The 22,192-nt window shown below is 53.7% G+C and overlaps 2 protein-coding genes and 1 pseudogene across 6 annotated transcripts; all 3 read right to left on the reverse strand.

Moving 5' to 3' along the window:
• Positions 1-2,249: 2,249 nt before the first annotated feature.
• LOC113605652 (kallikrein-9-like) lies at positions 2,250-7,290 on the reverse strand. 2 transcript variants are annotated; one of them, XM_027079158.1, is made up of 5 exons: positions 7,175-7,290; positions 6,843-6,999; positions 4,152-4,417; positions 2,938-3,074; positions 2,250-2,524 (listed from the first exon to the last, which is right to left on the reverse strand). In XM_027079158.1, the coding sequence occupies exons 1-5, from the start codon at positions 7,215-7,217 to the stop codon at positions 2,372-2,374; spliced, it is 756 nt and encodes a 251-aa protein (XP_026934959.1). In that variant the 5' UTR covers positions 7,218-7,290; the 3' UTR covers positions 2,250-2,371. The 2 variants fall into 2 exon arrangements, with proteins under 2 accessions (XP_026934959.1, XP_026934958.1); XM_027079157.1 differs by having other exon boundaries at positions 2,405-3,074.
• Positions 7,291-11,526: 4,236 nt separating this feature from the next.
• On the reverse strand, positions 11,527-15,517 carry KLK10 (kallikrein related peptidase 10). 4 transcript variants are annotated; one of them, XM_027079154.1, is made up of 6 exons: positions 15,394-15,517; positions 14,843-14,947; positions 13,953-14,136; positions 13,041-13,312; positions 12,720-12,853; positions 11,527-12,170 (listed from the first exon to the last, which is right to left on the reverse strand). In XM_027079154.1, the coding sequence occupies exons 2-6, from the start codon at positions 14,931-14,933 to the stop codon at positions 12,018-12,020; spliced, it is 834 nt and encodes a 277-aa protein (XP_026934955.1). In that variant the 5' UTR covers positions 14,934-14,947; positions 15,394-15,517; the 3' UTR covers positions 11,527-12,017. The 4 variants fall into 4 exon arrangements, with proteins under 4 accessions (XP_026934955.1, XP_026934957.1, XP_026934954.1 ...); XM_027079156.1 differs by lacking the exon at positions 15,394-15,517 and adding an exon at positions 15,244-15,385; XM_027079153.1 differs by lacking the exon at positions 15,394-15,517 and adding an exon at positions 15,136-15,385.
• A 1,154-nt stretch (positions 15,518-16,671) lies between these two features.
• LOC113605673 (kallikrein-11-like) lies at positions 16,672-22,182 on the reverse strand (annotated as a pseudogene).
• Positions 22,183-22,192: the final 10 nt, after the last annotated feature.

The following is a 22,192-nucleotide window of genomic DNA, read 5'->3' on the forward strand; positions in this document are numbered from 1 at the left end:
ATCTGTGCCCCTAAGCAGGCAGTCCTGCTGGCTTAGCGCACTCATGCGATACCAGCAGAACTCAACACATTCCTACCTGCTGCCGCGTGCCCCGTGCCTCCAGCCATGCCGCAGAAGCTCCCACACGTAATTGCGTGCTTCCCATCTCCCCGCATGCCACCACATGCACCCTCTTAGCCACCACCATGGAATTCCCACAGGCTCAGGTGCTCCACGGATGACTTCCGGGCCCCCCCTCCGCCCCCCACCTGCCCGGGATTCCAACGGCAAGAGCGGGAACATCTCGATCCAGACTCTGCAGCAGCTGTGGGATGTCCCATGGTGGGGTCCGGGAGACAGAGAGGACAGGGCTGAGATCCTAGGGGTCTTGGGATTGCAGAGGAAGCAGAGCTTCTGGAGTAGTGCTTCTGGGTCCCGCTGGAGGAAGGGGCTGGGGACCCAGATCCCTGGCTCTGAAGGATGGGATGGGGCCCCAGATTCCTGAATGTGAGGGGCTCAGGGGCTGGATTCCTACATTCCGAGGAAGGAGGGAGTTAGGATCCCAGACGCCCGGGTCTGAAGGGAAAGGGAACTGGGAGCTGGGACTCCTCAGTCTTGGAGAGCAGGGGCTGGGGTGCGGATTCCTGGGCCTCAAAGGAGGAAGGGATCTGAGGCTGAGGTCCTGGGCCCTGGAGGAGGGAGCTCAGGGGCCTGATGCCTGTGTCTGAGAACTCTGGCCTCTCACCTTACAGAGCTCGGGGGGCGGGGTTACCTACTGATTCGGATCGGGAGGAAGGGCACCCCGAACTTCAGCTCTGCCTGCCTGGCACAGACTCTGGAGCCTCTTAACTGGGACCACCAGCCCCCTAACCCAGCTCCTCCCACTCGGGGGCCGGCGGAGCAGCAGGGAACTGGAACCCTGGTCATGAGCGAGGAGAGGCTCAGGGGCTGAGCGGAGAATCTTGAGGGAGGAGGGGCTGGAATCTCTAACTTTTTCTTTTTTAATTGGGGTATAGTTGTTTTACAATATTGTGTTCATTTCTGCTGTACAACGAAGTAGAGTTCCCTGTGCTCTACAGCAGGTTCTCATTGGTTATCTATTTTATACAGATTAGCATATATATGTCAATCCCAATCTTCCAGTTCATCCCACCACCCTCCCCTCTTCCCCCCTTGGCGCCCATGCTTGTAAATTGATAACAGCCACTATGGAATCGCTAACTCTTGAGGTCTGGGAGTGAAACAGAAATGTCCGGGGAGCCCAGACATCCTGGTCCGAGCAAAGAGGGGGTGAGGGCCCCTGACTCCTGGAGCTGAGGGAGGATGGGACTGGGGTCCTGGACTCCTGGCTCTGAGCGGGGAGGGGGCTGGGGCCCGGGACTGCTGGGTCTGAGGGAGGAGGGGGATGGAGGCCCGGATTTGAGGTCTGAGGGAGGAGGGGCTGGCAGCTGTATTCTTAAGTCTTTTTGGAAGGAGTAATTTGGAGCCTGGGTTTTTGTGGGAGGAGGGGGTTGTCAGTAACCTGGAATGGAAGACAAGCCAGTCTTCTTGGTCCTGACTTCTGAGGGCGGATTGGCAGATTCCGGAAAGGCAGGTTTGGGAGGCGCTGTGACCTGGTTTCCCCTTCCCCTGGGGGCGATGGGCCCAGCCCAAGCAGAACCCAGGAGCCTTGCTGCAATAGGGCTGATGGAGACAGACTTAGGCAGGACCTACTCGGGGCTTATGGGGAATTGCAACGCGGTGGTGGTTCCCTCTCTGCCCTCCACCGCCCACCCGTTCCCCATCCTTTAGCTCACAAAACAGGCGGTAGGAAGGCACGTCTCCTCACGTTTAACGTAAAATTCTCTGTCCCTTGGATCGGAGGGGACAGAGAATCTCTCCCAACTTCTCCCGGTCAGGCCGCCGCCGGGATTCAAACCCTGGACACGCCTAGAACGGGCCAGAGCTGGGCAGAGACACACTGCCTGAGTTCCACGTGGGGGAAGCTACCCTCCCGTGAAGTCACGAGGCTGGATCTATGACGAAGGAGGCGTGGCCACAGGGGGTAGCGTCCAGAGGGGAAATCTCATTGGCCAAAGCTCGGAAGGGAGGAGCTATTCAGTGGATGTCTTTACTGCGGTAGAGCCGAAGGTGATGCCGTTCCATGGGGGCTGTGGCAGTTCTGGTGACGTCATAGATACGGGGCCAAGAGGGGCGAAGGTGTCTCTCCTCTCAAGGGGGCGCGGCTCTATAGTTCGCGGGGGCCGGGGTCTGAATATCCGGAAGTTGGGAACTTGAATACCCAGAAGGCGTCTTCAGACCAGCCGAAGCCAAAGGCGGAGACCGTTGAGGCTGGAGTCTTGCAAACCCTCCTACCCTGCGTCCACCCTCCTTTCCTCTAAGATGCGCGGTCTCAGTTGTCCTCCATGGTTTTTCGAATCCAGTCCAGGTAGCGGCACACACTAGTATAGACAGCAGGGCGCTGGGGTCTGGAGCAGGGCTCCGAGCCCCCAGACACCACACCCGCCAGGGCCCCATTGCAAACCAGGGGGCCCCCAGAGTCACCCTGTGCGCAGAAGAAGAGCAGAGAAACTGTTAGGCCAGTCTACTCAGGACATGACACAAGGCGCTTTCTCCCTCTCAGGAAGCTCCCACTTCCCTCCTCCTACAATACCCAGGAGTCCAGGTCTCCAGTCCCTCCTCCCTCAGACCCAGGAGTAAAGGCTCATAGCCCCCACCTCCCCCTAGGACCTAGCATTGTGGACAGCTCTTTCCCCAGGACATAGAGTCCAACCCCCAGTCCCCTCCTCCTTTAGATCCAGGAATCCCGGCCCTGGTCCCACCCCCTCCCACGACCCAGGTTTCCCAGCTCCTTCCTTGCTCTGATCCAGGAAGTCTGGGGCCCCAACTCCCTTCTCCCCCAGGACCCTGGAATCCCCGCAGGGTACCCATCCCTCTCCTTCCCAGAGGAGGTCTCACCTGGCAGGGGCCCCGGCCGCCCTCCCAAAGGCCGGCACAGAGCATGCGGTAGAAGATGTGGCCTGGATATGCCCGTTGGCAGAGTTTGGGCTCCAGGATGCTAATGGTGGCACACTGCAGCGTGAGTGGGTACTGCACTGTTGGGGAAGGAGGTGCATAAAAGATCAACAGCTGTTTCCATCACACTCAGCACCCCCCCCCACTTCCCTAAGAGGGACCCACGGGGCCACAGCGTAAGAGTCCCAAGACAAAAACAAGAGAAAGTGACAAAGCGACAGAACCACAGCATGGAAGAGAAACAGATGGACACGATGGGGAGAGGGCCAAAGAGAGAGAGACGCAGAGAGTCAAGAGACAAGGAGAGAGACGGATATAACTCGCCCAGAGAAAAAGAGGGACCTTGGCAGGAGATAGAGACCTCTTAAGGGGAAAGGGATTCTCAGAGGAGGAAATGAAGAAATAGGGAGAAACAGACCCAGAGATATCCAGGGAGAAAGCAGCGAGAGAAAGGGGAGGAGACATTTACAGGGAGATGGTCACTGACAGAGACAGAGATACAGATGTAGAGAGACTAGATAGAAATAGAGGGAAAGTGGGGGGAGGGGGCCTTGTAGGGAAACAGCAGCCCTTGGGGGGAACTGCAGCAGACCACAGAATCTGTATCTTGTTTGAAAGGGGCAGCCTCCACTGATTCTGCCCAACGATGGTCATTATTTTAGAAATATGAACCCAGCATTGCCAGTCTTGAATTTTTCAAGGGAATCCAGAAACTTGGCTTTGATGTAAAATGTCTCAGGTTTTAAATGTTGGCAGCAGCAAACTGAGGGTTTTTTTTTTTTTCAAGACATTTTGAAAACCAGTACTGCTGTGGGAGGCCAAATTTGACTGATGGATTTGCTGATTTGTGATTGTGAGTTACGTAGACCTTATTTCAATTCTAAGATGCATATATTTTCACATTTAAACATCTCTGAAATCAGGATGTGCCTTCCCGTAAACGATGTCATACAAGGATAGATGGGACCTTTTTTCCTTTTCTCGTTTTTAGCGGGTTGTAGAATAATGATGCATCTTATAATTTATAGCATTTAGATCTGATGAAATATATGGATAGATAGATAGAACATAGAGATGAAAAAGCAGAGACAGAAAAAGAGAGGGGATTCAGAGCCCTGGCATGAAACATAGGGTGTGTGTGGTGGACAAGGCTGTACCCTTAGGACTGGATGTGGCCCCCCAGCCTGAGATTAGGCACTGGGTGCCTGGGGAGACGCAGGTCCGGCTGAGTTTGAGGGGCTGCACGGCAGGTCCCAGTAATGCCTTCCTGGGCAGACGAATCAGCATGATGTCATCATTGTGGTCGTGGGCACTGAGGTCCTTGTTGAACCCAGGATGAGGGAAGAAGTCTGTGGCCCGGAACAGCTGCTCTGTACCCTCCCATTTCCAGAGGTGGTGCTCCCCGAGTCGGACCCACAGAAACCTGTTGGACAGGTCCCAGAGGTCAAGGTGGGATAAGGTGAGGTGTCTTCTCAGCCCCTGTCCTCTTTCTTCTGTCCACCAGGATGCTATGTGACTCTCCACAAGCCACACACCCTCTCTGGGCCCCTGCTTCCTACTCCATCTCTTTGTCTGCCTCTTCCTAGCCCCATGTCAAGTAAACCACCTTCCTCTCTGCCCCACCTGGAGCCTTAGTGGTGACCTGAGTCCCCTGGAACCATGGAGACAGGTGAAGGCTCCACCTACCACCCAAACACAGACCCCCCCCCCCCCCGCCCTCACAGATCTGGTGGTTTCCGTAGGGAGTGGCTCTCTGTGTTTTGGTGTGTGTGTATGGAAGGGGTGGGATATGGAAAATCCCCAAGTTGGGGTCATCTGTAGGCTCAGGCTTTTCCTGTCTGCCAAATCCCTCATCTCTCAATGCTTCCTGAGGTCTGGCCTCAAGCCCTCTCACTGCAGTCCCAGTCCAACTCCACTTGTTCTGCTCTGGGTTCATGCCCTGGATAGCTGGGGACCCTCAAGGGGTCTATATGTCCATCCCCCAGACTCTGACTCTGACATTAGGGATGAGACTAATGACTGAGAACTCAGGGTTTGAGGAGTATGAGGTGTTATTTCTACCTTTTCCCTCTCTGTCACCTTGTTGCCTTGGTTCTGTGTCTGGGAAACCAGTCCCAACCCCACCTCCCAGCCCCAACTTGTCCCTGTTCCTGAATCTCTTGTACCTCCATATTTCTGCTTCTCCCTTTCTTTGTCTTTGGGGCTGAAATCTGAACATTGTTTTCCTAGCCTGATGTCCGGGCCTGAGCTAAAAGAGGCTCCAGCCTAGAGTGATGCATGATGGGAAATTCTCACACAGCATCCTGTATAGCCTCTGTGCTTCGTTCCTAGAGGGAAGAACTTCAAACAGGAGGGATGGCTCCTTTCCCCAGAGAATATAAAAAGGATTTCTGCATCAGGTAGATTCTAGAATTCTGTTAGAATGCCCAGAATCTAAGATTCTAGAATTCTAAGATTCTAACACCTTAGAAATCCACGATTTTAGAATTCTAGGAGGCTCAAGTTCTAGAATCTTATGAATTCGAGATTCTGATGTTTTCGATTTCTCTGGATCAAAAAGTCTAGGATGTGGGGGACTTCCCTGATGGTCCAGTGGCTAAGACTCCACGCTCACAGTGCAGGGGTCCCAGGTTTGATCCCTGGTCAGGGAACTAGATCCCACGTGCATGCCACAGCTAAGAGTTTGCATGCTGCAACTAAAAAAAAAAAAGATCCCTCATGGTGCAACGAAGATCCCGCATACCTCAACTGAGACCTGGCTCAGCCACAATGAAATAAGTAAATGTCTAGGATTTTTAAATTATCTGAATGAAATCTAGGAAACAAAGAACCTAGAATTCTAATATTCTGAGATAATAAGGCAAGAATTTCATCATTCTAGAATTCTAGAAATCTTTGATTTTAGAAATGTAAGGATTAGGATTCGAATAGTTTGAAACTCTTGAATTCTCTTGGTTAAAACTTTGGGGATTTTAGAAATCTTGAATGAGAGCATGCTGGGATACTAAATCCACCAGATTCTAGACGTGTATGAATATAAGCTTCTAGAATTCTCTTGGTTCAAGATTCTAGAATTCTACGGATCACAGTATTCTAGGGTACTGTAATTCAGAGATGCTAAGACTGTGAGCTTCTGTGCTCAGTGAACGTAGCTAGAACAGTTTGAATCTAAGATTCTAGGGTTGCACGATCCAGCACAACTATTGAGCACTTGAAATGTGGCTAGTCCAAATTGAGCTATGCCGTACTTGTAAAATACATGTCTGATTTCGAAGGCTTAGTATAAAAAGAAAAAAGACTAAACTATGTCATTCATAAATATTTAAAAATTGATAATTACATGTTGAAATAATATTTTGAGATGGCAAGTTAAATCTATTATTAAAATTAATTGCACTCATTTCTTTTTTACCTTTTTTAATGTGTCTACTAGAAAACGTAAAACTTTCCTCTGTGATTGGGGCTATATTTCCATTGGACAGCGCTGCTCCAGGCTTCTCAGAGTCTACCAGTCTCTGAATCTAGGATTCTACAATTTAGTGAAGCTAATGTAACATCTCCTGGATCCAAGATTTTAGGATTCTACAACTCTGGATTTTTCTGGGTCAGAGTCTAGGCTTCTAAGAGTCTACGTTGCAAATCTTACACTCTTAGCAACAGATTCTTCTGGACGCCAGAATTTGGAGAGTGGGCATTTTGTCATTCTGAAGAGTTGAACTTTGGGGAACAGAAATGGAGGCTCGGCTCTTCCTGCCCACAGCTCCCTCCCTCCTCTACGAGGCTCCTTGCGCTCTCTCCCTTTCCTGACCTCCAGCCCCCCACCAGAGTGGCCCGCCCAGGTCACTCACGGCTTGCGGCAGTGGGCAGCTGTCAGCAGCCAGCGGTCACTGATGAGGGTCGCCCCGCAGAAGAGTCGGGTGAGGAAGAAGAGCCCGACCTGCCAGGGCTGCGAGTTGGGGCGGCATTCCTTGCCCCCGATGGCTCGGGTGTCTGCCCAGCTTTGCCCTGGGGTGGGGGTGAGAGGCTGAAGGGTTGGTGAAGAGCCAGGTTGGGCGGGCTGGGGACAGATGCTGGGATGCCTAGAGGGCAGGAGTGGGCGCCTGGGCGACAAAGAGCATGGTAGAGGGGCGCTGGGGGGCCATGGAGGCGCAGCATGATGGCAGGACGGCAGGAACCTCACCTTCCAGGAGAGAAAGCAGAGCACAGATGAATCCCAGCCTCATGACCTCCAGGGTGCTTTGGTCCTCGAGCCTGCTCTCCAAGTCCGTGCTTCTTTACGGTAAATCATACTATATTCCTCCTCCCTGGGGCCGCCCCGGTGATTAATCTGGGCTGGGAAATACTCCAGGGGGAGGGGGAAGCCTCCTCCCCGGGGGCCTTGGGAAGGAAGACAGCACAGAGAGAGACCACTTGTCAGGATGAGCTGGTGGCCTGCAGCATCAGGGAATCCCGCTAAGTGGGGGAGGGGCTCAGGGATCCTGCTAAATGGGGGAGGGGCTCTGGGTCGTATAGTCCTTCTGGGGTTCACCAGAGGGAGGAGCCCAAAGTAACCCTGACTTCTGGTCACAGCATCTACATACAGGATATTCTGTGGCCTGGAGGAGGAAGAGGGAAAGGAGGAAGATCCCTCAAGTGGAGTCCTGGGGTGGAAGAAAGTTTATCTTGAATGTAGCTGCAGTGGGCTGGGACCAAGGCACTGGGCAGGCTGGAGGTTTACATAGAAGGACCTCCCAGAAATCAGGCAAGGAGTGGGAGAAAGAGTCAGGACTCAGAGCAAAAAGACAAGCAAGAAGGCAGGATGGGGGGAGGCAGGGAAAGAGGGAGAAAGAAAAACAAAACAAAACAGAGGGATGAAGACATTGAAGGATGCAGGAGGAGGTAAGGAAAGAGAGACAGAAACACTGTCTGGAGTGGCAGAGGCTACAAAGAGAGCTGCACATAGGTACACACCCACAGAACCCTCCCTGCACTGGGGGTTTGGGCCCCTTTCCGCGAGGACAGAGGCCTCTCCTAGCATGGTTCCAGCTGGGTTAACTCATTCTTGTGATAACCTACTTCCTTTTTCACATCCTCACCACTCCAAGGATCCAGGTGCCCAACCTAGGTGGAACTAAGCACTTTTCCCATTCTCTTAATGCCACCATATCTTGGCTAAGTCCTGAGAACATGGTCTTGTTTTTTTCCACCCATCTCCTCCCCTCCACTGTCCTTCCCTGCCTCATCTTTCCTGCCTCTCCCCCCATCCCTCCTTCTCACCAGATGGGCAGCCCTTGGAGGGCCAAGCCCAGATCTGACTCATCTCCGTGTCCCTCACATCACCCTGTTCAGGGCTGGGATCATGGGGGGGCCTCAGGAGATGTTAATTGAATGAGTGAATGTCTTTCTCCACATCTTTCTTTTTCCAGTGAACTCCAACTCATTCTTCAAGATCCAACCTAAATGCCCCTTCCTCCAGGAAGCCTTCTCTGATTTCTCCAGGCAGAGTCCACCTTTTCCAGCCTGGGCACTTCCAGGCTTCTTCCACTTTCTGTTGCTGTAAGCCTGGTTATCAGGCTGGGTCTGGGCTCCCCTTGAATGTGTACAACTCACCATGATTTAGTGGTTTGGAGCATGGACTGTGGAGCTGGACCATGTGGGTCCAAACCTCAATGCTAGTAATTATTAAGTGTGTGACCTTGGGCAAGTCACTGGACCTCTCTCAGTTGCTCCATCTATTAAGTAGCAATAATAACTGGGGTTGTGGGAGGATTATGTGAGTTAACACATATGAAGCGCTTACAACTGTGGTAGGCATTCAATAAATATGTTTGTCCCTCACCTATAGAGCCCTGCACTGCCACCATCATAATACATTTTATCCATGGCTGCAGTTGCCTTATACCCTCTGCAGACTGAGAAGTCCTCGAGGCCAGGGACTGAACACGCACTACGTGCTAAGTGTCATACTAACCGCTTTATAGAACTTTTTTTTTTTTTTTTTTTTTTTTTTTTTGCGGTACGCGGGCCTCTCACTGTTGTGGCCTCTCCCGTTGCGGAGCAACAGGCTCCGGACGCGCAGGCTCAGCGGCCATGGCTCACGGGCCCAGCCGCTCCGCGGCATGTGGGATCCTCCTGGACCGGGGCACGAACCCGCGTCCCCTGCATCGGCAGGCGGACTCTCCACCACTGCGCCACCAGGGAAGCCCTATAGAACATTTTGATTGCTAACTTTATTGACTGTTTACTCTGTGCCAGGCAGTTGGCTAAACATTTCATGTATGCTTTCTCATTTAATTCTCACAAGGGTCTAACCAATCTCTATTTCATAGTGGGGATAACTGTGGTAGAGAGAGCATTCAAGTTTTTTGCTCAAGTCACACAGTGAGTTACAGAAATATATTTGCTTCCTGGTGAACTCCTACTGATCCTTTAAAACCCCATGCATATATCCCCTCACCTGAGAAGCCTTCCCCGATTCCTTCAGGAGGAGTCCTTAGGCCCTCTTGGGGCACCCTATGCCTCCTTCTGTTACAGCACTGATCAATTTGTGTTATTTGTTAATTCAACAATGTGTTAAATGCCTTCTGTGTGTCAAGCATCAGACCAGGTGCTTAGAAAACCACAGTGAATTAATCAGAGTCCCTGCCCACATTGACTGGGTGAGGGGAAGTAGGGGACAGACCATTATGGAGTAAACAGATAAATGAGATCATTTTTGCTATAACAAGTGCTGCAAAAGAAATAAACAGAGCAATGGATTAGTGGCCAGGGAGGAGGAGTACAGGGGGAGACCCCTTTAGCCAGGGCAATCCTGGAAGGCCTCCTTGAAGAAGTGACCTTTAAATGGAGACCCAAATGACAAGAACGCAAGGCTTCCTGACCTGACTAGCAGCTTCCTGAAGGTAGGGCTCACTCTGATTCATCTCTAAGACCTGGCATAGGACATGGCTCAGTAAACATTTATGATGTGACTAAAGGAATGGGTGAATTACCTTTAAAAATGAATCGAGTTTTTGAGTTCCTACCTACTTCGCTTCTGATTCTTGCGTAATGAACTCAGCTGATAAGCCTGACTGATGTTTCCTGGGTGTGCTAATAGGAGTGGGGGGATAGTCAGCGGAAGAGAGCTGTGTAGTCTCTGCTCAAACCCTGTGCCCCGATCTCCTGTGGGCTCTGTGGGGCAGGGACCTTGTGGTCACCACTGTGTTCCCAGCGCCCAGCACCGGGCCTGCCATACAACAGGTGCTCAATAAATTGGTGTGGGCTTCCCTGGTGGCCCAATGGTTAAGAATCCACCTGCCAGTGCAGGGGACATGGGTCTGAGCCTTGGTCTGGGAAGATCCCACATGCCACAGAGCAACTACGCCCGTGCGCCACAACTACTGAGCCTGCACTCTAAAGCCTACGTGCCACAACTACTGAGCCCACGAGCCACAACTACTAAAGCCCACGCGCCTGGAGCCCGTGCTCCGCAACAAGAGAAGCCACTGGAATGGGAAGGCTGCGCAACGAAGAGTACCCCCTGCTCACAGCAACTGAAAAAAGCCCACACACAGCAATGAAGACCCAACGCAGCCATAAATAAATAGATAAATAAATAAATATTTAAAAATAAAATAAATAAAATGAAATTGAAATACTGTATTTTTAAATAAATAAATTGGTGTTTGAAAAGGGAAACAGGGAAGTAGTTAGGGCTCCGTGCTCTCACTGCCAAGGGCCCGGGTTTGTTCCCTGGTCGGGGAACTAAAATCCCACAAGCCTCGCCAAAAAAAAAGGGGGGGGAGGGGTGTGCAAGTGGACAAAACAACCTGTGCTGGATGGAAAATTTCTACTGTGCATGTGTTCTGCTTACGTTACCACTCCAAAGTCTGGGCTAAGTGGAGACACTGAAACTTCTGTTAGCTTTGCCTGGATTTTGTGTATAATAGCCCCCAGCATGGGAATATTTACACAGGGACAGTTTCAGGGACAGGACAAGAAGCCCTCCTCCCAATTTTCAGGACAAAATTTCAAAGCCAATTTGGGATGGGGGTGGGGATGGAGCTGGACTTAGGGTGTCTGGGTGTTGGATCAGGGAATGAGAATGGAGACGTGGTAGAGCTGGAATTGGAGCCGGTAGTAGGTGAGGGGATGGGGACGGATCTAACAAAGAAACCAAAAAATTTCCTCTAAATTTCAGAGGGCTTCTTTGCATAAACTGAGCAACTGAAGTGGGGTGAGGTCCTCTGGTCTTAGAGGCTGAGACGGATGCAGGGTGAGGTCCCTTGAGTTCCAGTGGCCCCAGGAAGGCACAGAAGGTACCAGATGACTCAGAGACAGCCCAGTTCCTCCTGGGACAGGAGGAACAGGTGTTGGGTAGACCCAGACATGGGAAACAGTGGGAGGGAAGAAGGAAGTGGTTAAGAGGTGCTTCATGGAACTTGACAGGAGGGTGAGGAATGTAATTCTCCCATCAGCCCTGAGGGATGGGGATGGGGATGGTATGGGGGGTTGGGATGGTAGGGTACCCCTGTGCTTTTCTCCCCAGGACACAAAATCCACACATTCCCACCAGGACCTGTTGCCATTTAATCAGAACTCACTACCCACCGTGTTAGTACTTTGCATGACAATGACCATAACAATCTACACACGTTATAGTCTCTTCATAACACGTTTATGAGGTACACACTTCATTGTTCCCATTTTCCAGGTGAGGAAACTGAGGCTCAGAGAAGACGCTTGGCTTGCCCAAGGTCACACATCAGGGAGTGGTGGAGGAAGCCAGGTTGGGTGATTGATAACTTCTCTCAGAGACTAGTGACCACCGGCTTCCTCGTTTCTCATGAACAAAACTTTGCCACCACGTTCTGCATCTTGGCTTCAACGCGGGCAGAGAACAGCAGTGGGCAGGAGGCATGAGGGAAGACGAGAGATGTTAATAGGTGTGGATGGGTGACAGAAGTTTGAGTGGGGCAGGGGGAGAGTCCAGCTGTCTGCGGGGGAAGGAGGGGAGGAAGGAGGAAGAGGGCAGATGGCGAAGCAGTTGCAGGGCCTTTGGGTCACTTGGAGCCGATGGTTTTCTCTATCCAGTCGCGGTATTTGCAGATCTCAGTGTAGACAGCTGGACGCTGAGCAGAGCCGCAGGGGTAAACTCCCCATGAAAGGATGCCCTGAAGGGTCTCATCACAGACCAGAGGGCCACCTGAGTCACTCTGGGGGTGGGAGGAAGGAGAGATCAAATAAATACACCAGTGGAAAGGCTGCCACTTGGGGGCTGGGGTAGTGATGGGGAAGGGAGGTGTTGGGTAGGGTTGGAGCTGGGTTGGGGTTGGGGTGGGGTGGGGTTGTGATGGAGTTGGACTTGGGGTTTGGGGGCATTGGGTGGGGGATGAGAATGGAGAGTCGATGGAGCTGGGACTGTAGTTCTTGGTAGGTGAGGGATGGAGCTGGATCTAGAGATAGGGCTGAGGTAGGGGCTTAGGCATGGCTTGAGGATGGGAATGTGGTTGAGGATGGGGTGGGAAGGGGGTTAGGGCTGGGGATTGGCTTGAGAGTAGACTTGGGGACAGGGTTGGGCATGAGAAGGTGGACCCAAGGAGGTAGAGTTGGACATGGGGTTGATGTTGGCGTAGGAATGGGATAGTGCTGGACGTGGGGATGAAATTGGGCTGGGAGTGGCTATGGGGTTGGGGATGTCTGTTTTCCCATAACCTCCCTATGCTGCTCCCATGAGTCAGAGACCCTCTCTGGCCAGTTCCTACCAGGCAGGGGTCCTGACCCTTGCTGAGTCCTGCACATATCATGTTGTTGGTGACCACGCCAGGATAGAAGACGTCACACTCCTCAGGGCTCAGGATAGAGACACGGGAGCAACTCAGGCGCTTGTTGTAATTCACTGATGGGAGAAAACATCAGGTAATCCTGGGGTCCGGCCCCCAATCCTCCAGAATCCAGGAGCCCAGATACCCAGACTGTTCCCAACACAGGCTTTAGGCTCCCAAATGCCCCTCCCTCAGGCCCAGGAGTCCAGGCCCCTCGTCCTCCTTCCCCAAGATACAGGCCCCAGGGCCCCCAGTTCTTGCCTCTTCGGGAGGCCGTGGTGCCCCAGCCGGCGACCTGGCACTGGTCTCCGGGCTGGGCACAGCGATAGGGCAGGCGTAGAGGTTGGATTCGAGGCCCCAGCACAACGGGCATGGCCAGATGCAGCAGCATGAGGTCATGCTCATCTGTTCGCCCGGGCAGGATGGGGCCCGAGCCCTTGTACTTGGGGTGGATAATAGGAAGAGAGGTCCTGCGGATCTGCTCTCCCTGGGGAAGCAGCAGGTGGTCATCCCCAACTCGAGCCCACAGAGGCCTGGGGAGGGAAGAGTCTCATGGATGCAAAGCCTTCACTGGGACTGAGACTGAAGGCTGAGTCCCTGGGAAGGAGGGTACAGGCAGTGGGGTGGGGATAGACACTTGGGTCCTGGCAGGGGAGGGGCCTGGGGGCTGGGACTCCTGGGTCTGAGGGAGGAGTGGGTAGGGGAGAAGGGAGCTGGAGACCTCATCTGGGGGGACATGGGGAAACACGATCAGGTGTTTGGGTCCCTGAGTTCTGCAGGAATTGAGGGCAGAGGGTCTACCTTGGTAAACCTACCCTTTTCTTCCTCCCTCAGTGGGGACTCATGAGATGAACAATTTCTTTTAGTTCTGAAGTCCTAACCACACCAGATCCTGGCTTCTGTCTGCTGCAAACAACTATCTACACCTAAATGGAACCCTAGCAGAATCAGCTGGTCAGTGGCTCTGGATGGGCCCAGAAACTCTGAGAAAGACCACACTGCCCCCTCGTGGCCACAGCACAAGCCCACCTCTCCTCCTACAGGAAGCCCTCCAGGGCCGACCCCACATCGAGCTGTTAGTTCCATACCCTCAAGTACCCCAGCCCTTCCCGCCCCCTCCCCGGGACCTGCCTCCACAGCCCCTCCGTAGCGTCCCTAAGCAGCTCTCCCTACTTATTTTTCCCGCAGTGCGCAGCCGTGAGCACCCAACTCCTGTCCACCAAGACGCCGGCGCAGTGGAACCAGAAGCCATTGAAGAGGGACACCTGCCAGGGCTGCGACCTATAAGGGCAAGGGGCGCTGGAGGCCACGGAGAGAGAGTGCGTGTCGTTTCCGGGGAGCTGCAGAGCCTCCGCGACTGGAGAAAGAAAGGAGGTGGAGATCAGAGCAGGCAGGACAGCAGGGCAAGCACTGGGTGCGGGATCCGAGTGGGGCCATGGGACGGGGCTTCGGGGGGGGCACAGCCTGAACCCGAGAGTGTACGTGGAAATTGGGGATCCTGAAGGAACTGAATGGAAGTGGGCGGAGAAGAACGGCGTGAAAGGGCAAGGAGGCGGGGTTAAGAATGGAGTAAGGCGACCTAACAGGTTGGGTCTGGAGGAGCAGGGACGCTGCAGCGAGCTTGAAGAGGTCGGGAATGCAACAAGGCGGGGCAGAAGGGGCGGGGCTAAGGTGGGCGGGGCGGAAAGGGGCGGGGATAGAAAGCAGGTCCTGGTGGGTGAAAGTAGTGGTGGGAATAACGCAACTCGCCGGAAGAAGGGGTGAGGGCAGAGGGCTCTTAAGGCAAGACTTGGGGTAAAATCGGGCGAAGTAAGAAGGGGCGGGGAAAGGACGCGGCGAGGAGAAAGGGGGAGTACGGATCTCGGAAGAGTGAAGGGGGCGGGATACCTAGGGCGGAGCTAGAAGAGGGGCGGGTCTGACTTGGGGCGGGACTTCTCCGGATCTGTGGGTGAGTGCTGGGGTCCCAAGGGGAGGAGAAGTGTGCGGGGCTTGGTGATAAGAGCCCACTCTGCCATCGCCCCCGGTGTCCGGCGCCTCCCGCCGAGCCCTGTCCCCGGCCTCACCCCAGAGTTGCGCCATCAGTAGCGGCAGCAGAAGGTTCTCGAGGCCCCAAGGGCCGGAGGCGGCGGAGAGGTGGAGGTGTGAGGGTCTCATGGCCAGGACCTAGGCTGGGGGGGTGCGGGTGGGCGGGGGACGGTTCAAAACACTTGCCGGGTCAGAGACCCCCGCCTGCCACGCCCGTCCGCCCGTCCTGGGCCACCCCAGCCCGCGGGGACCCGTTTAACTTGCGGCCGACAAACGCAGGGCTGGGCAGACGGGCGATCGGGGCCTGAACAGGCGTAATGGGCGCAAATACCCTAATGACGCCGCTCTGGCGTCCTGCTCTCCCTACGCCCGAGGGGAGCGCTCTCCTGGCCGGGGCTGTCCCGGCTGCCAGCCTCTCAGCGCTTCGGGGTTCGCCTACCTTCACAGGTGGGCTGGGGATTCGAGGCTCCGAAGTGCGTCCCGTAGATAAGGAAACTAAGGCTGGAACAAGTCTCCTGTCCGCTACCCGAGGGTCCCCACCTGTGCTCTCGCGACCCACCCCAGCCAAGGTGAGGTGCATGCCGCTCACCTGGGAGTCGTGGAGGGGAAGTGCCTCAGTCCTGCCGTGTGGGCCGCCGGTAATCCTCTGCCCAGGGACCCCTTTCAGGCCCTCCCTTTTAACCCCGAAGAGCCCTTTTCCCCACCCTCCCCCCAGGGATTTACCTCCTCCCTTTCCCTCTCCCTAATTACACCCTGGGTGAGGCTGGCACCCAACCTGGGCCCCAGATTCCTGCTCTGGGAGGGGCCCGGGAATACAGGCTTCTCCCAGTGCCCGAAACACCCTTTTTAGAGGTGGATTTCATGGAGGTTCCCCAGGTCCCTGTTCCAAGAAGTCTTCGCAGATGGGGAAAGAGGGTGCCACATCCCCAGGGGCCGTGGGGGTCGCGGGGATAGTGTCGGAGACCGATGATTGTAAGCGACAGAGAGGAAAATAAATAAACAGTGACGTGCATACCTAGAGTGGCATAATGAGAAAAGGCAGAATGCTGACCCTGAAAGAGGGAGGCAGAGAGATAAGATAGATCGAAGGAAAGAGTAGGAACAAGAGATGCACACAAACGAGGGAAAGAAAACACAGAGAGGGAAGAGGAAGATGCAGACCCAGAGGGACGCTCTGTGCTTGAGCCCTCATCCACGGCCAGAGCAGCGTCGTGTGTCCCAGCAACTAGCCCATGTGTGGTCACTTCACATACTTCCTGCCCTCTTCATGTCTCCAGGTGACACACAGGCCCGTGAATCACAGGAGACCAAAAGCTACAAGGGGCATCAGTGTCACTTCAGCCAGCTCCCTCATTTCAGGTGAGGAATGGGAGGCTCAGAGAGGGCAGTGACTCACAGGAGGTCACACAGCAACTCCATTTAACAACCCAGACGCCCAGTTCCAGCTCTGGGCTCTTAACTGCTCATGCCCACTACCTCCCCTGCAAGGTGAGCAGAACATCAGAAGAGACCCCGAGTTCTGGACTATTTGTGAAGCATCTTCTCCAGTGAGAAGTCAGTTAACTCTAGAGGTTGTCCAGCACAGCGCCGTTCAGTTGAACTTTCCGCCGTGATGGAAGTGCTCCGTTTGTGCTATCCAACGCGGTAGCCACCAGCCACCTGTGGCTAGAGAGCTTTTGATATGTGGCGAGTGCAACTGAGGAATTACATTTATTTTTTTAATTAAAAATTAAAAAAAATTTTTTTAACATCGTTATTGGAGTTTAGTTACTTTACAATGGTGTGTTAGTTTCTACTGTATAACAAAGTGAATCGGCTATACGTATACATATATCCCCATAGCCATTCCCTCTTGCGTCTCCCTCCCACCCTCCCTATCCCACCCCTCTAGATGAAGAATTACATTTCTGACTTTGGGCAGTTTTAATTTAAATAGCCATGTATGGTTAGTGGCTACTGTACTGACCTGCTCAGGTCTCGATGAACTACCTATTACCTATTGCAGAGGTTGGAAAGAAAACAATGATAGCTCCCTTTTATTGGGTCTTAGCTATGTGCAGGCTGACTGACTTTGTGTACTATCATACTTTTGCATGCACGATTTTACAGATAAGGAAAGGAGTTTTTTTTTTTTTTAAATTATTTATTTTTGGCTGCGTTGGGTCCTCATTACACCAGGGCTCGAACCCAGGCTTGAATCCATACCCCCTGCGTTGGCAGACAGATTCTTAACCACTGCGCCACCAGGGAAGTCCCAGGGAATGGAGCCTTAATCAAGGTAGTATTGCTTGTCAGTTAAGAAATCACCTTGCTTCAGATTCCTTGCTCTTCTACTTGCTGGCTCTGTGATCGTGAACGGGTGACTTCGTTTCTCTGTGCCTCAGTTTCCTCAGCTGCAAAATGGGTATAATAATAATAGTATCAGCCTTGTAGGGTTTTGTGAAGATTACGTCAGTCGATACATTTCAAAGCCCTTGGACCAGGGTCTGGCACGTAGTAAGCATTCAAAAGATTCATTTGTTTAGTAAATATTTACTGAAACCTTGGTGTGTGCCAGGAATTGTGTTTGAGACTGCAGGTACAACAGTGAACCAAACAACTATTTTCACTCCCAGAGTCACAAGTTAGTATGAGGCAGGAGGAGAACCCAGGTCTCCTAACCCCAAACTCCAAATTGATTATTAAGGTACAGCATCTCTCATAGTCAAGAAGGCCCCCAGAAAAGTATATAAAGGGGTCCTGGCTCAGGCTTCATTATTAACAGAATGAACAGGTACCGCAGCACCGAGCAGGGATCAGGGGATTGGGCCGTGATGAGCTGGTCCTGGCTAATTGTTCTCTATAGTCTTCTGGATCCGGACCACATGTTGCAGACCTTTGTGTAAACCCTGGGCTTTCTGCTGACAGCACATGGATCCTGGCCCCAGGAGATGATGCCTTGAAGAGACCCATTATAGACCAGTGGGCCCCCAGAATCACCCTGGAGATGGGGAGGAAGAGAACCAGTCAGAGAGGAGGGGAGGCCTCAGGAGAGGGGACAGGGGTGGACATGGTGTTAGGGAGGAGGGGGGGAATTGTGTTGACAGTGAGGTGGAGGTTGAAATGGGGTTGGCAATGGGATTGAGGGTGAGGTTAGAGTTATGGGTGAGAACAAAGATGGGGTTAGGGTCGAAAATTGATTTGGGGATGGTTAGGGTCGGAAATAGGGGTGGGACTGGGAATGGAGCTGGGAATTGTGTTTATGTTAGAAATGGGACCTGGGAGTGGAGGTGGATTTGGGGGTTGCAGGGGGAAGTGGCGTTGAGGTTGGGGATGAGATTGTGGATGTAGATGAAGACATGGTTGAGGTTGGAGATGGGAATGGAAATGTGACTGGAGACCCAAGCCCTGCCCTCTGAGCTGGCAGGAGTCCTTGCCCTCTTCTCGAACGCTGGTACATCCCATGGTGTCTGTGATGTCCCCAGGGTAGGCGTCCTCGCACTCCTTGTGCTCGATGATGGTCATGTTGGTACATCGCTAGGTATGGGGGAGGTGCACTGTAGAAATGACATGAGGGGGTACAGAAAATTAGATCCCTTTGTTCCCCTTCCCCACACTGCAGGGCTTGCTCTGAACCCAGCAGAGAACCAGGGACCTTGCTCTGAATCCAGTTCCTGTCCTTCTTGTTTGCAGTCAACTACCTCTCTGCTTGTAACCATAGCAACAGTAACGCTATCAAGTTAAACTCTTTACGTCAATTGCTCTATAAACATTATGTCTAATCCTGCTCTAGTAGGTGGATGTGATTATTCTCATTTTATAGAGAAGAAAACCAAGGTTCAGAGACTTGCCTAAGGACCTACAACTAGCAGGTTGTGGATCTGAAATTGCACATCATGTCTGCCTGAATCCAAGGCCCAAACTTTTGTCTCTGCCCTTCCCAGCCCTTACTTTTCCACTCTTCCTTTCAACTTATCCCACTATTGACACCTCCAGGTAGCACCCTCTTGTATCACTATGAATCTCATCTTTGAAGGTTCCTCTGGTTCCCTATTTCCTTCCACAATCGTAAACACCTTCCCCCACCCCACACCCCATCATGCTCCTCTCTGGAGCCCCTACACTGGGGGCTGGACGTGGTGCCCCAGTCGGAAATGAGGCAGCGGGTGCCAGCAGTAACACAGTGTGATGACACCCTGTGGGTCGCACGGCCCAGATGACGAAGGCTGGGGCCACCATGTTCAGCAGCGTGATGTCATCGCAGTGGGCTTTGTTGGGCAGGCTACTGTTGAAGTCTGGGTGGGGGAAGGACTCAGTGGTTGCCCGGGTGCGCTCACAGCCGTCCCGTCACTGGAGGTTGTGTTCTCCCAGATGAGCTACATATCAGTTGAAGTGAGAGAGATGGTGGTCAGAGATGGAAGGGGAAGGAGAGACAGGAAGTGGAGAGTGACATTGTGTGTGGGGGGGAAGGGGCGAGATGAAGAGAATGAAGAAACATAGCTCCACTTCCAAACTCATCCCCATCTCCCACCAAAACCTTATCCCCAGCCCAGCATCCAACCCCATTCCCAACACCATGCCAGTTCCAACATCATTCATCCTTCCATCTTCAATCCCAACCCAATCCCCATCATCAGTGCCCGTCTCTGACCCCACTTTCCCCGCCCCATACACATTCTCCCCATCCCCAAGCCCTTCTCTATCCACCTCTCCATCTCCAGCCCCCTCCCAGCCCCGCCCCTGCCCCCCGCACTCATGGCCTGTGGCAGTGGGCTGCCGTCAGTAGCCATTTGAGGGCGATGAGGGTTGCCCCACAGAGCAGCTGTGTCTTCTGGAACAAAGCCGCCTGCCAGGGCGGCTGGGAATGAGGAGAGCACTCATATCCTTTATTGATCCTGGTCTCTCCCCCTACATGTCCTAGAGAGGGTGAGGGCAAAAGAGGGGGCTCGGCCATGAGACGACTCCCAGAAATGGGGCGGCGGGGGGGAGGACCATAGCCTGGTGTCCTATGGGGACGCACTGAATGGACAGGCTGGGTATTAAATGATTGAAATCCTTCCACACCCGTCGGTCAGTAGCCACTTTCCTGAGCTCTTTGAATGTCTCCCACACCACCCCAGCTGCCCCGGTCCCTCCTCTGGGACCCTCTTGGACCTCTCCCCATTCTAGCTCTAAAGAGATTACACCTTTGGAAGGCAAGGGGCATCCAGGACCTTGTTATGGCTCATATATCCATTAAGATGCCCTATGGTTGTTCTATATTTTTAATATCAGCCCCGTCATTGTCTAGACATAGAGGGTTGGGAATCCTAGAGATTGGAGAGGGAGACCCCTGCCCATCCCCATCTCCACCGTACCTGTCACCAGAGCAAACATGATTAATTGCAGAATCATCATGGCCTGGAGCGGGGCGGGGCAGGCCCCAGGTTCTTCTGGGAACAAGGAGGGACAAGGGACCAAATCACTCCATGGGGAGATTTAGGGCTGGTTCACGCCCTCTCTCTCCCCCATGCCTGCTCCGGCTCCCCCCAGGGAGAAACAACCAGGTGTGAGGAATCCCTTGGCTCGCACAGCATCCCAACCTCCAAACTTTTAAAATAAATCTTTGGTATGGAGAGTGGCCTTGCAGGGGCCTAATCCCAGTTAGAGCCTCTCATACCCAAGTTGCTGGGAAGGCATTGCCCAGGGCAAGCGACAGGCTGGCTCCGTTTAAATCAGCCACCGGACCTCGTAGGTGGTTTGGAAAATGTTTTCCTTCTTACCCACCTGAGACCTGGGGCCCAGCAGCTTGGGGTGGGAGGATAAAGGGAACCAGGCTCCGTTCAGTAACCACGCCAGGGTGATATGAGCCCTTTGAAGGCTACCTGGGGTACAGTAGGTGGCTCGGCCTGGGACATCATTCTGGCCCCCACCCTGCTGAACCCCTGCCCCTTTGAAGAACAGTGAGGCAGAGAAGGGCTGATCACTGGAAGGGCCAGTGCCCTTAGCTGCCCTGGCCAGCGGGAGTGGGGCTGGAGGGTTGGACTCAGTGACCGAAGGTGGGGTTGCAGGACACTGAGGTTGGGGGGCAGCTGCTGGAGATGCAGATCAAGGCAGAGAGACACAATCCCCCCCACCCCAAGAAGTACAGAGCAGAAGGAGAAATGATGCTGGGGCAGAGGCCTGGCACACTCGGCAGGGCAGGTGCCTGGAGGGGAGCCCTCCCTTCCCTTCTGGACTCACGGGCTCTGGGGCTGGAGCTCTGGGGGCCTGGCAGTGGTGGCAGACGCGGCAGGCTGGGTCTCGGAGCGGGAGGCACCAGGAAGGCGAGCAGGCAGGGGTGCCCCCTCACCACTCACCCCCTCCCCCACAGGCCCAGGATGACTGGGCTTCCCAACCCTGCCTTACTGCCCTGGGGGCGGGGTGTGTGGGAGCCCTCCCCAGTCCAGCCCTGGGCCTTGGAGGTGCTGCCCACCTGTCACTGTCACCTCCCCAAGCCCCTCTTCTCTCTGCTTCTCTGTTTCCCCACACCTCTGTGTCCGTCCGTCGGTCTGCATCCTTCCCTGTCTCTCTTTACCTCTCCCACATTTCTGTAATTCTTTGTGTGTATGTATGTGTGTGTCATTTTTCTTTCTGTACCTATGTGTCTCTGGGCCTTTTTCTCTTTGTCTAACTCTGTTCTTCTCTCCCCGTGTCTCTCTGCACATCTCCTCTAATGCTTTATATCTTTCTTTGTGTCTCTGTCTCTGCCTGCCTCCATCCCTGTCTCTTTCTCTCCCTCCCTCCATTTCTGTGTCTAAATCCCTCTCCATCCTCATCTCCCAGCCCCTCCCTCCCCACAGCCCGAGCCCAGGTGGGACCCTGGCCCCTTCTGGCCCCTCCCTTCATCATTCCAAGGAGCGGGGTGGGGGGACTGGGACGTCACACAGGTGGGGCTGCTGCCAGCCGAAGGGGCAGGCAGGAGGGTGGGGAAGGCAAGTTGGGGCCTGTGAGATTCAAGGCCCAGGAAAGGGAAGTCAGCCCTGGGCAGGTACCACAACCCCCAGAACTCCTCTGGGGCTTTACTTCTCTGCCGACCCTTCCCTCCACTCCCATCTGCCAGCCTCTTAGGCTGCCAGGAACCCAGGGTCCTCAGAATCCCACTGTGGCATTTACTTGCTCTGTGACGTAGGTCCGATGACTTCTCAAATCTGAGCCAACTCAATTTCCTCGTCTTCAGAACTCAAGTGACGATCCCTACTTCTCCCAGCTTGTTTATCAGTTAGTTCTCCGTCTCACCCTCCTCTCTCCCCTAACGACATGTGAAGCAAGACTACGGGGTAGGGGCTTCCCTGGTGGCACAGTGGTTGAGAGTCCGCCTGCCGATGCAGGGGACACGGGTTCGTGCCCCGGTCCGGGAGGATCCCACATGCCGCGGAGCGGCTGGGCCC

Source organism: Aethalodelphis obliquidens, unplaced genomic scaffold (assembly GCF_003676395.1).
Source record: "Aethalodelphis obliquidens isolate GAN/ISIS:26980383/991018 unplaced genomic scaffold, ASM367639v1 scaffold43, whole genome shotgun sequence".
Taxonomy (NCBI): domain Eukaryota; kingdom Metazoa; phylum Chordata; class Mammalia; order Artiodactyla; family Delphinidae; genus Aethalodelphis; species Aethalodelphis obliquidens.

What these genes read in the sequence shown, in the direction of transcription:
- LOC113605652 (XM_027079157.1), bottom strand. Translation starts at nt 7,217, where the DNA reads ATGAGGCTGGGATTCATCTGTGCTCTGCTTTCTCTCCTGGAAG. An exon ending in TCTGCTTTCTCTCCTGGAAG is followed by an intron (nt 7,000 to 7,174) that starts GTGAGGTTCCTG and finishes CCCCCACCCCAG; the next exon opens with GGCAAAGCTGGGCAGACACC. An exon ending in GCTGCCCACTGCCGCAAGCC is followed by an intron (nt 4,418 to 6,842) that starts GTGAGTGACCTG and finishes CCTGTCCAACAG; the next exon opens with GTTTCTGTGGGTCCGACTCG.
- KLK10 (XM_027079154.1), bottom strand. Translation starts at nt 14,933, where the DNA reads ATGAGACCCTCACACCTCCACCTCTCCGCCGCCTCCGGCCCTTGGGGC. An exon ending in GCGCACTGCGGGAAAAATAA is followed by an intron (nt 13,313 to 13,952) that starts GTAGGGAGAGCT and finishes TTCCCTCCCCAG; the next exon opens with GCCTCTGTGGGCTCGAGTTG. An exon ending in CACCACGGCCTCCCGAAGAG is followed by an intron (nt 12,854 to 13,040) that starts GCAAGAACTGGG and finishes TTCTCCCATCAG; the next exon opens with TGAATTACAACAAGCGCCTG.